The 14,867-nt window shown below is 35.6% G+C and overlaps 1 protein-coding gene and 1 long non-coding RNA gene across 2 annotated transcripts; both read right to left on the bottom strand.

Annotated features, from left to right (window-relative positions):
- Positions 1-7,079: 7,079 nt before the first annotated feature.
- On the bottom strand, positions 7,080-7,801 carry LOC111413537 (uncharacterized). Its single transcript, XR_011642008.1, has 3 exons — positions 7,522-7,801; positions 7,352-7,460; positions 7,080-7,166 (listed from the first exon to the last, which is right to left on the bottom strand). It is a non-coding gene; the product is annotated as an uncharacterized lncRNA (long non-coding RNA).
- A 3,705-nt stretch (positions 7,802-11,506) lies between these two features.
- Positions 11,507-13,369, bottom strand: LOC111422047 (Nucleosome assembly protein 1). Its single transcript, XM_023055253.2, has 2 exons — positions 13,250-13,369; positions 11,507-12,991 (listed from the first exon to the last, which is right to left on the bottom strand). Exon 2 carries the CDS (start codon positions 12,974-12,976, stop codon positions 11,858-11,860), a length of 1,119 nt encoding a protein of 372 aa, XP_022911021.1. The 5' UTR covers positions 12,977-12,991; positions 13,250-13,369; the 3' UTR covers positions 11,507-11,857.
- Between the last annotated feature and the right edge of the window lie 1,498 nt (positions 13,370-14,867).

Here is a 14,867-nt window from a genome sequence, read left to right as displayed (position 1 = left end):
TGTTGAAAGCATTGTTCAAGAGATTTCGGACCGGGAAAAACGTAAGAGTAATCTAGTAGCATTCAACTTGCCTGAGCTTCCGGATGGTAGTAAACTTGACCAGCAAAATGATGATGTTAGATCTATAAAAGAGATACTTAATTATTTGAAAGTCCAGACACCTAATTTTACTGTAAAGCGATTGGGTAAATTTGATCCGTCGATATTGAATCGTAAGCGCCCATTCAAAATCTCTTTTTCCTCCTCTGATGTAGTTCACAATGTTCTTAGGAACATTAAGTCATTATTAAAATGTGATAAGTTCAAAGCTGTTGTTTTAACAACAGACAAAACACCGTTGCAAAATTCTTTCTACAAATCTCTCAAAACACAGCTTGATACCCGCATTGCCGCCGGCGAGGTGAACATAAGAATTAAATATGTGAATGGGTCACCTAGAATTGTATCATCTGACAGTGACCGAAGTATCCAACGGGGAAACTAATAGAATCCAACAAGAAGACCCACACACTTCGTTTATTTTATCAGAATGTGCAAGGACTACGAACAAAAACTCACCAATTATACACAGCCACAAATTTTACCGATTTCGATATTAGTTTGCTTACCGAAACATGGCTGTCTCCGGACATCACCAACTCTGAGTTGCTGCCTACTACATTTAATGTACTTAGAAATGATCGTAATCACCGTCTCGTGGATGGAAGAGTGGGCGGTGGCGTTCTTATTGCCTGCAGTCAGCAAACCAAATTGTTCAACTGTGATATGTCCGAGACTTTAAATCTTGCCCCGCTAATTGATGTGGTTGTTGGTAAATGTGTCTATTTCTCGATCAGCATATTTATTATTACACTATACATACCTCCTGATGTTCCGCTGGATGATTTGGAACTGTTTCTTGATTCGCTTAGTATCAGCTTGATTGGAAAGAATATTATAATTTGTGGCGACTTTAATTGCTTCCGTTTTGTGATGTCCGAGAATAGCCTCGACCGCAAATCTTTCCTTTTGAAGAACTTTGTTGATACTTTAAACCTAGTTCAACATAACCATATCTACAACTCTAGAGGTAGGATACTCGACTTAGTATTTACTAACTTTAACTGCGAAGTAACTGCAGAGCGTGACGTTGCACCCTTACTTACTGAAAACTTTAATCATCCTGCACTGAACATCTCCATTAAATCTCAGAATATTGAAGATGCTCTAGTGTTTCCATCAAATAACAACCTTCGTTTTAACTTCCGTAAAGCGGACTTTCGTGGATTGTATGACGATATTGGTCGTGTTGTCTGGTCTGATATATTGATGTGCTCGGATATTAATATTGCTGTGGAAAAATTTTACTATAATATCTATAACGTTATTGAAAAACATGTACCCAAATACTGCTTATCGCCGTCGAAATTTCCTCTATGGTTTACTGGAAGCACTAAGCGTATATTGAATATGAAGGAGCACTACTTTAAGAAGTGGAAGAGTTCTAAACAGCTATCATATTACGATGAATATGTTAGGTTGCGTCGTTTATCCAAGGATGCAATAGTTTCTGATTATCAGGCTTATCTCGTGAATACCGAAAATTGTATATTGACCAACCCCAAAAATTTCTGGCGTTACGTGAATCAGAAACATGGTAATTCGCGTATTCCAGGCTGCATGACCTTTGCTGGCTCTGAAATCTCTGATCCCCTGGAAATAGTGCAGGCCTTCTCTGTCTTGTTTTCTGAAGCCTTCAATCCTGGACTTACAACTATCGGTAACTGTAACCAGCAAGTCAACTGGCCTGGACCCTTCTACATTACTCCATTTTCTATCGAGGAGGTAGAAATCTGTATGAAACGACTAAGGAATGACTCTACCGCTGGCGACGACGGTCTCCCAAGTTTTATTATTGAAGATTGTGCACCCTTCCTCAGCAAACCTTTAACCTTTATGTTTAATTTATGCTTAAAAACTAAAACTTTTCCTGCAGTATGGAAAAAAACTCGGATAACGCCGGTTTTTAAGAAGGGAGACAGATTTAGTATTGAAAATTACCGACCTATTAGCATTTTGAACAATTGCTCGAAAGTCTTCGAAATGTTGCTATACTCCAGAATGAGTTACTGTGTTCGCCCATACATATCTGATCATCAGCACGGATTTATGACTGGTCGTTCAACTATGACTAATTTAGCAGAGGTAACGCAGTTCATTAGCGAGCACATGGATAAACGGGAACAAGTTGACATAATTTACACAAATTTTACAAAGGCATTTGATAGATTAGATCATGGAATACTTCTTTCTAAACTCTGCAGTCTTGGATTTACCAATGATTTCGTCGATTTAATTTCATCTTACCTCTCCAATAGACTTTGCTATGTGAGCTACAACGGTTTTAAATCTAATGCGTTCACTGTTGGCTCTGGTGTTCCACAGGGTTCCAACCTGGGTCCCCTTCTATTCAATGTTTATCTGAACGATCTATTACGACGACTTGATTGTAATGTGCCTGCTTACGCCGATGACCTAAAGATATTCGCTCGCGTAACATCCCCTGAAGACTGTGTTATCTTACAGCGCAATCTGAACATTATCAGTTCCTGGTCAATACAGAATGGAATTGACCTTAACATAGCAAAATGCGTTGTCGTATCTTACACAAGGTGTAATAACCCATTAAGGTTTAATTATAGTGTGGGAGTTGAAGCAATACGCAGAGAACGCGCTATTCGAGATTTGGGTGTCTTATTCGATGACCAGTTGCAATTCAAAGACCATGTTAACGCTATAGTAAAGTCAGCCTCTGGTGCATTGAGTTTCATCATCCGGCAATGTAAAAAATTTAACAACGTAGCTGCATTAACAGTACTTTTCTATGCGTTTCTTCGTACAAAATTGGAATATGGTTCTATGGTTTGGTATCCTTATTATACTTCTCACCAGCTCATGCTCGAGAGAGTGCAGAAGAGGTTCTTAAAATACTTACATTTTAAAACAGTTGGTCAGTATCCGGAGCGAGGTGTTGACTACGTTGCGTTATTGGAAGAATTTAATTTTTCATTTTTGAATAATCGTAGAGAAGATGCTAGTAGAAAATTTTTATCGAACATCGTCAATTGTACTGTCGACTCACCTTCACTTCTTGATCGAGTTGGATTCATTATACTCAGACCTGGTATCAGGAATAGCAACACATACCAGGTGCCGATCGCTAGGACCAACGTTCTGATGCTTACCACTTAAACTATATATCCCTTATTAATTTTGTAATTTGTAAAATATCCCTATTGTGACATATTATTATTATTATTATTTTTTTTCTCTTGTTTTTGTTTTGAATTTATCTGAATTGCTATTAATTTTTGTTTTGTGCGCTTCACATCTCACTTTACCTTTTCTTCTCTTTGTTGTACATTATCCTGTAATTGGGTCTTCCTGTTGGATAATAAAGAGATATATTATTATTATTATTATTATTATTATTAAACTACCAAGAGCCATTATGTTAAAGTTTCTTTCTTGAATCTGCACCTTTCCAGAAAATTCCAAAGCAGGAATTCGAAAGAATTCCACAGAGCTTCAGATGATGTAGTGTAATTTAATTTTTTGACGCGGCAGTGAAGTTGAACCTTTGGACCAAGTGAAAGACAACAAAACAATAATGGTATCCAGACCTTTAAGTTTATTGGTACTTTGTACAGATTCCTAATATCTTTCCACTTTTTGATTATCTTCTCAGATTCTATATCTATGCTTTGTTGCCAATCTAAAAATATAGTAGGAATTAACCTGTTGTTAGTAGAGGTGACGCCGCAGAGGGGAAAAAATCTTACAATTAGATATATCTATCTAGTGAGTAAACTTTTTTTATAGTAATACCGGTATTAATACCGGTCTCCCGGTTTTAAAAATTTTGAATACCTGAATACCATACTATTCAGACTTACCAACTATTCCAGTAGTCAACACCAATACCAGAATGCGACGTTTAACACAATACGGACAATTGCAGTTCAAAACTTTATTGGAAAATGAAACTTGGAACACTGTTTTTAATACAGTAGGGGCTGACAACAAACACGATGCTTTTCTAAATTTATATTTACACTTCGTGAATATCGCTTTCCCAATTCAACAAAGACCACGTAAAAGAAAACAATATGTAATGGATGCTCAAACTCTGTAGGTGAAAGAAACATTAAATCTCATACAATAAACTTATAACTCCCGTGGCGGTGAAGATTTAAAAGAAATTCTAAAGAGTTACAAAGATTTTTATATTAATTTTGCGAAAGAGCGTAAGAGGCATCAATATGTTAAAAGTATCCAAGAGTGTGGTAATCGTCAAGCTGGGATGTGGAGAATTATCAACGGCGAAATTCAAAGGAATAAGAGGACAACGGATAATCAACCATCGAAGGATGAGCTAAACAAATTTTTCTCAAGCATCGGCAACAATCTATGTAACGTTGGAGCTTCAGCTTCTGCTAAAATAAAATCTCAGAGTCATTCCATGTTCCTCACACCCGTAACTCTAAATGAAATTAAAGAAACCATATCACATTTGAAATACAAAAGTTCAAGGGACATACACTTTCTAAACACTAAAATTCTAAAGTACAGTGCCGACCAAATATCTACTCCTTTCGCTAATATAATAAATTCGTGCTATGAAGAAGGTGTTGTACCAAGAGCAATGAAGATTGCAAGGGTAACACCAATCTATAAAAAAGGAGAACCGTCAAATTGCTTTAATTATAGACCGATCTCCATATTACCAATATTTTCAAAAGTGTTTGAGAAAACACTACTAGACAGATTAACATCTTATCTCGAAAACTATAAGCTACTCAGCAACAAACAGTTTGGATTCAGAAAAGGTGTAAGCACAATTGATGCTGTGGAGGCTCTCTTTAATAATGTTTGGGAAGCTATGGAAAATGGAGATGAAACAACAGCGATCCTATGTGATCTAACAAAAGCTTTTGATTCCATTCAACATACTCTTCTCATTGCCAAGCTGGAAAAATATGGTATACGTGCAAGACCACTGGAACTGATTACTTCATACCAAACAGATAGGAGTCAGGCGGTCAGCCTCAACGGTGAAATGAATTTACCTGTGATAAACGGAGTACCGCAGGGACTGCTGCTGGGGCCACTTCTCTTCTGTTTATATATCAACGATCTACCTGAAAATATTTCATCTGAAGCCATACTCTATGCAGATGATACAACTTTGATAGAGAGTGGCTCAGCTTGTGCTCTGAAGGAGGCTGCTGAATGGTTCAGTAATAACGGTTTGACCTTAAATGATGACAAAACCGAAGTAATCACTTTGACTACTAATCGTAACACTAAGCAAAAGACGGCTACCGTCAGACTATTACGTATCAACTTGGACAGTAGACTCACTTGGAAAGATCATAGCGACATATTGGTGAAACAACTGTCATCTGCCATTTACGCTATTTTAAGAATTCGCCAAATAATAAACGCCTCTGCTGCTAGAACCGCTTACTTTGTTTTTTTCCACAGCAAGATGAGCTACGGACTACGCCTTTGGGGAGCGTCTGGTCATACAATGCCTGTTTTCATACTGCAGAAAAAGGCGCTAAGAATAATTGAACAGGTGCATCCAAGAACTCACTGTAAGCCCCTATTTAAAAAATATAATGTACTCACACTTCCATCCGTGTACATCTACCAACAACTTTGCAAGGCTAAAATAGAATTACTTCATTAACATGCAGAAAAGAGGACACTCAGATAAATTTAAGAAATGGTACACAAGTCGCCATACCGTACTGCCGTATGAAAACAACTATGACAAGATACGGTCACCGTCATTTGTTAAATTCTCTTCCCAAGCAATGGTTACAAAAGCCTACAACTATTTTTAAAAAAGACTTAAAGAAAGTAGGTACTTATTGAAGGCGCTTTCTACAGTGAAAATGAGTTTTTAAATTATATGAGAGGTTAAGGTTTTCGATTCTGGAATTATTTTACTTTTTTCCTTCCTCCCTACATAAACTGTTTTAAAGTCAAACTTATATTTTTTTTTTCGGACGTTTTTGCAATACAGAATTTTATCTACGACTGTTTGGATAAGTCATCATTACCGCACTCATTTGAGGTGATTTGAGTTACGTAATGAAGTTCATTACCGCACTGGTTTCATTACTTAACGCATTTTTAACCTAATCAGAACAGACTTAATTTATTGAAACGAGCAACAATACAAAAGAAACAGTGCTATCTACTTACAGAGAAACAATACTATTTATTATAAACATTAATTGTTATGTTTTTACATTTCAAAACACTTATTCCAGATGAGCAAACATGTTGTTGAAACTGACCATAGATAACTTATATAGACCAGCGCTCCGAACGGCTCGGCCCATTACTAATATTAAATAGCGGCTAACGTGATAAATCTTAAATACAAAATTTTCTAATTTTTTTGTGTGGAATTAAATAAAAAAATAAAAGACATTTGTTTATTTTAATAATCTTTTTATTAAAATTATTATCATAAACATAAAGTCTTATTTTAATATAAAAGAACAATAACTATAAACAATGTGTAATGATTAATGATACACTGTTAAAAATTTTACGAAGTGATTTAACTCTTTCGATATAAGATGAAATATTACTGTGAAAAAGTGGTAAATTTAACTAAATTCTAATAGGTTGCAACACATTTGAGTGTCAAAATAACTTTGTTAAAAATACGGTGTTAATCTGTTTATTCCTCACAGTGTAACTTTACACTTTATAACACCTTATACCCCTTTCCATTTTGTAGCATTAAATGTAATGCCAATATTTTGTCATCAAGTGTATAACGCCTCCCCTGCAACCCTCTTCCTTCGTTGTCATATTGGCTCAAAAAAAAAGGATTGTTTTAGTCTGTCTAAACTTGAAATTGACTGCTTAAAAAGTTGTCTCTTTGGTAATAATTTTCTTTTATTTTTTAGGATGTTATACTCTGGCGCTGGAATTTCCTCTTATATATCACTGCTTTCCTCTATAAATGTTGGGCTTTTGGTGATAAGTCGTCTTGTTTGTGGACACCAACTTCCTCCAATAAACTCTCCCTTTGTTTAGCTGTCAAAAAATATCCAATAATGATCCCGATTAACGCTGTTTCCCCATTAAGCGGGGTTACCCTGTAATATGAAATCAAACTTTAAAAAAATTATACTACATTCTTTTGTAATAAAAGGGTTAATTTCCCTTTTGAATGATGTTTCGTTTATTAATAAATAACTCTTATTAAGAGTTATATGCCATTATAGGTAATTTAACCAGAGCTTTTCAAAATAAACGATTTATAAAACATATAATTTCTTACCTGAAGTCTCCAATGAGATTGCACTGGTGGATGTTGAAGCAACCTAAAGTCCCATATCTGCATGTGGAGTAGTGGGCGTGTTATTCGAAGCACTTGAAGTACTGATATCCTACATGTGAAAAAAAATATGCCTCAGTCCTAACAACATTTTGATAATTTTATACACATACCTATTGGCAAATTTAATGATGGTACTACTCCTTTCAACAATTTGTTGTTACGTCCAACATCCTCTCGTCGAAAAGGCTTATCACAAACTCGAAAATTATTATAAACCCTCAAGTGTTCACACTGAAGCAGGTTTTCTCGTACACAACATAAAATCCATCTTTGATATATTTCTGGATACATTTGTGGGTTTGGAAATCGGTAAAAACTTCCATACCTTTGTACGCATCCACTAATGGCGCAACTTTTTGACATTTTCTGCTACAAGAAAATAAGATGCATATACAGAGTGATTTATAACATACGGAGCAGATTAAAAGAGCAAGTACTAGGGGCCAAACTGAAGATATTTTCTTAATAATGTTTTGACTACAACGTAATAATCACAAAGATATAGAGCATTAAAGTTGAATTAATTGCCCAGCATTTCTTACGATATACGGTATTACACTACGTTTAAATTCAAACTGCGAATATTTCGGGGTTACTTAAGCAATGCCTGATTAGCACCAATAATAAAATCTTTGTAATATGGCAGTTACGGCTATTTAAAAATTTGTTAAATCACTCAAAAACTGGTGTTTGTTTTTTGAGAACCGCTGATATAGTAGAAACCACGAGAGCTGGCAGTGACAGATCGCTTAGAAATGGTATGAATCAAGATATGGACGTACGACTTAGATTATTTCACCTCATACATTTAAATGTAGGTTATGTTAGTAATGGAGGTTATATGTCAAACATTGTCAAAAATATTATTTAATGATTTTCCTTTCAATGAAAACATTTCCGGCTTGTGAAAACACTGACAGATTCATGACAACTCTCACAAGACGTTTCGATTTGAGGTTATAATTGTAGAGTTACATCCCTTAGAAGAACAGACGTACTTTTTCGACATGGCCATTTGAATAGTACAGGACACATATTAAACTAATGCTATCTCTTTCTAACACACATTACTCTCCAGCGGTTTGTGAACTACGTATGGCATTTGTAAGAGCGGAAAATGATGATTTACTGCCAGCTCTCGTGGCGTCTACTATACCATGTTTTTATTGCTGTCAACCCAGTTGACTTGGTTACCTAGCAACGGACATGTCATTTAATTTTAATAATCAATGTCATTTAACGTCAAAATTAGAATTTTTACTAATCAAAAAATACAATGGTAATGTACAGTAACGAAGAATACGTAGATATACTTATTATTTATGGAGCTGCTGGAGAAAACGCTGCACACGCAAGACGTCTGTATTTAGAACGATATCCAAATCGACAGATCCCTTCTGAAAACAATTTTCTTCGGTTAATCCAGCGGGGAAGAGAGACAGGAAATTTGCAACCTAAGAAAGGTCTTGGTGGCGGTAGACTAAACAGATATGGAGTGAATGTGGAAGAAGAAATTCTAGAAATTGTGGAAGCGGATCGAAGCACGAGTACTCGTCAAATTTCTCACCAACTCGAGGTATCCCAGAATTTTGTTTGCCGTACGTTGAAAAGTAACGGTTTACACCCCTATCATTTTCAAAAAGTGCAAGGGCTGACTCCCGCTGACTATCCTTTGCGGTTGCAATTTTACGAGTGGCTACTAAATCGTACCAACAGAGAAGCAGATTTTGCGGACAGTATACTGGTAACGGATGAATGCTGTTTTACCAGAAATGGTGTTCTAAATGTTTACAATTCCCATGTGTGGTTGGACGAAAATCCACACATTATTCGTCAAGGCTCTTTTCAACAACGATTCAGAGTGAATCTATGGGCGGGAATTGTGAACAATACGTTAATAGGACCTTTCGAATTACCAAGATATTCCGCTACTTATGTGACGTGAGATGTGGTTTATGCACGACGGTTGTCCTGCACATTTTAGTCGTAATGTACGAGATTTCCTCGATAATGCTTTTCGGCAAAAATGGATTGGTCGAGGTGGACCTATTCCATGGCCATCACGTAGTCCCGATCTTAACCCATTGGACTTTTTTTTATGGGGATTCATGAAGGATAGAGTATATGCCACCGAGGTTAATACAATCGACGAACTACGACATCGCATCACTGCCTACAGAGGACATACGTCCAAGATTTCCACGATTATCGTTAAATTGGATTCGTCGTGCGCAGTTGTGCGTCGAAATGCAAGAACAGCACTTTGAACATATGTTATAAAGAGATTATTATTAATTATTATTATTATTATTATGTTATTTTCGTGTTTTAGAGATTTTGTAATTTTGCATTTAAAACATTATTATTATCCGTTTCATAAATTAACATCTATTATTTCTTTTCATAAATTACGTATTAAAACTAAACAATTAAATTGTCTACTTTGACAGCTCCTTCAAAAATGAGGATGGCGTTGACAAGTATTGTTCTTTAGTGAATATCAGCGGTTCTCAAAAGTTGACTCTAACTTATTTATAGCTATTAACATACCGAGAAATGTTATGACATTTATTACAGTCGCAGATGTCAGATTGAAATCCGAGCTCGAAGAGCGAGGATTTTAAGACATCTAAGGCTGTAATGTGTCATAACATCGAGGTTTGTTCAATAGTTTATCGGTTTCAGGCGACCACCTTCGCATTTTGATGACTTTAATGCGAACAATAGTAAATCAAAAATTCATTTGCAACTTTTTCCGTAAATGTCAAAGTCGTTATACAAGTTAGTTGCTAGGCAGTCACAAAGATGTTTATTTGTCAACAAATATTTTATTTTTTAAAATTCATTAATTTGTAAAATGAGTGACGTTAATTTACCTAAACAAACTAATGTACCACACTTTTTCGGGTTGTTTTAATTGCATGGTGAACATAAATAATTACTATTATTAAAAATAGCATTAGGTTTCTGTTCCATTGTTACTTAAAATTTTCATAATTAAGGTTTATTAAATATGTAGCTTCTTTTCCTGTATTGTAAAAATATAACATTACTAATATGTCATTTTTACCTTACCGATATGTCATTTTTACATTCCTAATAGTTATAAGGTACATTACAAACCAACTTTTGTGAATGTTAAGAACCTTCTTACAGCCTGAAACCAGTAAAAAAATTAACATGCGATATCTATGTAACTATTAAGATTTTAACAAAACATTATTAAGAAAATCTCTTCAGTTTGACCTCAAGTACCTACCCATTTAGTCTCGTCCGTATGTTATAAATCATCCTGTATATTTATTTTACAAATACCTAATCCAGTTCCATAATCAATGTTTAAATTTCAGAGGTGTTTTATGAGTATTAGTTTCCTTAAAATAATATGGAAATTATTTTAAGGGCAACTTATATTTAAAAATTTATTATGAAACTGGAGATCATAATATAATAATATGAAATAAATAAAAAAAAGTATATCAAATGTACTTACCACGAATAAAATTTCGTAAATTTCTTTAAAATTTACTATCAAACACAAAGCCGCATCAAAACACTAACCAATTTGACAATCAACTTAGAAAACAGTAGAAAAACAAATTGACGAAACGACTACTTAAATCCTAAAATATTTATTAATTTAAACTGCCAAGATAAAGTAGATATCTACATAATATAACGCAATATAACGCCATCTATCCCGTCAGCCCGATACTAAAAATGACGTCACCAATTCAAAATTGTCAACAATCATTGCAAAATATTTTTATAAATGTCAGACTTTTCTAAAGAAATTGATTTTTAGTAATTTTTAGCAGTCGTAGATAAAATGCTGTATATCACACGTGGGCTAGAGCATAATTACAGTACTCGTGCAATTCTCCACACTCGTACTGTAATTATGTTTCTAGCCCACTTGTAATATAAATAACTATTATGTATTTTTTTTTGTATTTTAGCGAAAAAGATCATTGTTATTATTATGGAAGTGAATCTTTAAAAATTCACCTGCTGTTTATCAGAATTAATTAAGGATGTTCTTTAAGGTGATGTACCACCATTGAATTAACTAAATAAATAAAACGAAGACAGAAATTTTAGGAAATATGTAAACTTTACTAGTTATTTCATTTTTTTTTAATATTTAAAGCATTCCAAAAAGATATGCGAAGAAATACAGTATTTTAAGTAAAAATACGAGGAAACAGTTAAAATATAAATAATTTACTAACAGTATCGCACTTGTATTTCGCAAATACAACAATTTCCTCGACAAAGGCAACGTTCTTATTCAACAAAACAAGAGAAACTAAATAAATGCTCGTTAATAGTTAACGAATTACGATCAATATAAATTTTCTCTCACAATAACGTTCTTTTTACAATAATCATTGTGTCGAAGCAATAATTTTTTAATTATCGGAGAGAAAATGACAAAAATAATATTTATTGTTGTTTACATTCAGTATCGTTAGCTATTCTTGCGTTTCCCTTTGTCTCGCCTTCTTCCTCTTCCTCATCGTCTTCGTCATCATCCTCCTCTTCTTCCAACTCGTAATCTTCATCCTCGATTCCTTCGCCCGTAAAGTACAAGACGGCCCTCGGAACAATCCTCTCGCGTAAATAATGGCCGATTTCGAAGTCGGTCGTCAGTATATTACGAAGATCTTCGTCGACGTCGTCTTCGTTAACATCGTCTGGGACGGCGGGCGGCGAAAAGAAGTTAAAGAAGGAATCCGTTTGTACGGTTTTGGTTATGGTACGAACCAAACCGCGACTTTTGTGCTTTTGCTTCTTTTTAACAGTCTTCAACGTTACGTTTTTACCTTTATTCCAGTTAATGGTGCAACCTCGGCATTTAAAAATCTCAGGACCTTCGAAACTGAACGGATCATCTTCCTCTGGGACGCATTTCATATCGTATTCTTTAGTTAAAATGGTGTTGGTGAAATATTCGTTGGGGGAAAAGTGAAATTCTAAGATAAATCCCATGGGTTTTTCAACAAAAATCGTTTTGATATCTATCAATGATTTTAGGATAGGTTCATCGTGTTCTTGAATCATTTCCGATAAGGGACTTACATTTTTAAAAATCGTTAACCAAAATTCGGGAATTCCGGAAACGTTTTCGTCTACTTCCTCCTTTTTCTCCGCATTTAATTCGGTTATTTTCGCTTTATTATCGAATTCTTTAGCCATGTCTTCGTCTTCTTCGTCCGAAGGCCATTGGCATTCGTCATCGTTGGGTTCGTAACCTCCGGAAATAATTTTACCCCTTTGCTCGAATAACGGTTGATATAATTTATGATATTTGCACTCCAAATCGTGGACTTCCTCGAAGAATTTCGCCTCGATGTTGGTCGCCTCTAATTGTAGTTTTTTTAAAGCTTTGACACGTCGTTTCACTGGCGGCGGTAAAAGGGGCTGCTTCGCCATCAATTCGGCCGCCGCCAACAAATTTGGATAGTTGAGAATTTTTTTGTTATCAATCGGTCCGGTTTCTTCTTCCTCGACGGCGTCAACGTCGTCCGAACAGTCACCAACGCGTTCGTTTTCAGCTGCCATCCTTTTATTTCTCAACTAAGACAATAATAAAAAGGGGTAATAAAAAGGTAAAAACCATGTGCTTTCTTTAGCTTATCGATGTTAAAACGTGGTAACGTGGTGGCGTTTTTATAATGGTTTTGTATGTATACGAATTTACAACTGCGTATTTAGGAAATAAACATAGAAAAAACAAATTTACACATGGCACAATGCGATCTTTCGAATTACACGGTGACATGTGTCAAGATTTTTTGTTCACGGCCCCACGTTTTCTTTTATCTACGTACTTACCGCTAAATCGCCAGCCGAACTTCACAAGAAGATGGTGACCGTATTGTTCGAGGCCGAACGATGGAAAGAAGGGATTTTTGAACTGACGTCTTTACGTTGTCGGTTACTCGTGGAGTCTGCGCCGTTAAAACTTCGATAAATTCCGCATTTATAATTTCGCAATGCCAACATTTTTCTTGCAATCATTCAATTTAACAATTTATAATTTCTTTCAATTAAACATAAAACTACTGATTCAAATTTATAATGGTTTTTAAGATAAAACGTGTTAAATTAGTTGCTTACTTACTAAATTTCAAATTTAATTTAAATAAAATACAATTATCAATACTGATGATTACTAATGTTTGAAGTTTACGGGACCTGGTCTCGCAGTAGGAAAAAGAAAGAAGAGAAAATGGCTTGACAACGAATGCGAGAGAATCTTAAAGCTATGGCACAAGCTCAAGAAAATACATTGAGGATCGCAGCATAGCTGGGAACATCTTTATACCTAACAGTAAAGTGGGCTATTTCTAATTTAAAGCCCCTAAAATCACCTGGAGGGGATGGAATTCTGTCTATTTTTCTACAAAAAGGCATAGAAAACTTAGTAAGTCCTAGTAATAATATCCGTATATATTAAGCTGCAGCTTTAGTTATATACCCACACTATGCAGGAAAGTAAAGGTGATCTTCATACCTAAAGGTGGTAGGCGTTCAAACGCCAATCCCAAGGCATATAGACCAATTAACCTAACTTCATTTCTCCTCAAAGGGATGAAAAAATGTAAATGATTAATACCTTAGGAATGGAATGCTCGTCACTAATCCACTCCATCCGAGTCAATATGCTTACCAGAAAGGAAAATCAACAATTACTGCTCTCCATGCTTTGACTAGCACTTTAGAGCAAACAATTACAACCAAAGAGCTTTTGATATCACCTATCACTCCGTCGACAATCAAATCCGCCAGACTGGGAGGAGAGTCGTTGACTATTAAGGCGCTAAGGGGGTGTCTCCAAGGGGGAGCGCTCTCACCTATCCTATGGTGCCTGATAGTTGATGACTTGATGAACACCTTACCAACAAATGGATTCATGATTCAGGGGTATGCTGATGACCTGGTAATCGCAATCCGAGGTAAATATGACACAATCCTAACGAAACTAATGCAGAAAGCCTTAGTACTCACCAGCACTTGATGCAAAAGCAATGGGCTCAGCATCAATCCAAACAAAATCGAAATAATTTATTTATTAAAACTATTAACCTCAAAACAGAAGTTAAATACCTAGGGGTAATACTAGACAGTAAATTAAGCTGGAACTCCCATATAGACAAGGTGAGGAAAAAGGCCATTATGGCTAACCAGATCTGCTGCAGGCTCCTCGGAAGGAAGTGGAGCCTCAAACCACGAATGATTCATTGGGCCTACGTAGCAATAATCAGACCCATGGCCACTGATGCTTCAAAAGACTGCCGGATCCGGAGTATGCTTGAGCATAACCATTTTTCCAGCAGAAGTTCAAGCTATAAACTTCTGCATCGCTTTGAACCTACAAAAGGGACAGAAAGATGCATCCATAAATCGCCCTAAAGGCAATTCAGGCCTGCATTGACTCCGCACTGATCAG

The sequence above is a fragment of the Onthophagus taurus genome, chromosome 11 (genome assembly GCF_036711975.1).
Source record: "Onthophagus taurus isolate NC chromosome 11, IU_Otau_3.0, whole genome shotgun sequence".
In the NCBI taxonomy this organism is placed as follows: domain Eukaryota; kingdom Metazoa; phylum Arthropoda; class Insecta; order Coleoptera; family Scarabaeidae; genus Onthophagus; species Onthophagus taurus.
Note: the sequence above shows the minus strand (reverse complement) of the source record. Positions and strands in the feature narration are given on the sequence as shown.

Bases quoted from the DNA above. Each gene is read 5' to 3' on its own strand.
- LOC111422047 (XM_023055253.2), bottom strand. From the start codon at position 12,976: ATGGCAGCTGAAAACGAACGCGTTGGTGACTGTTCGGACGACGTTGAC.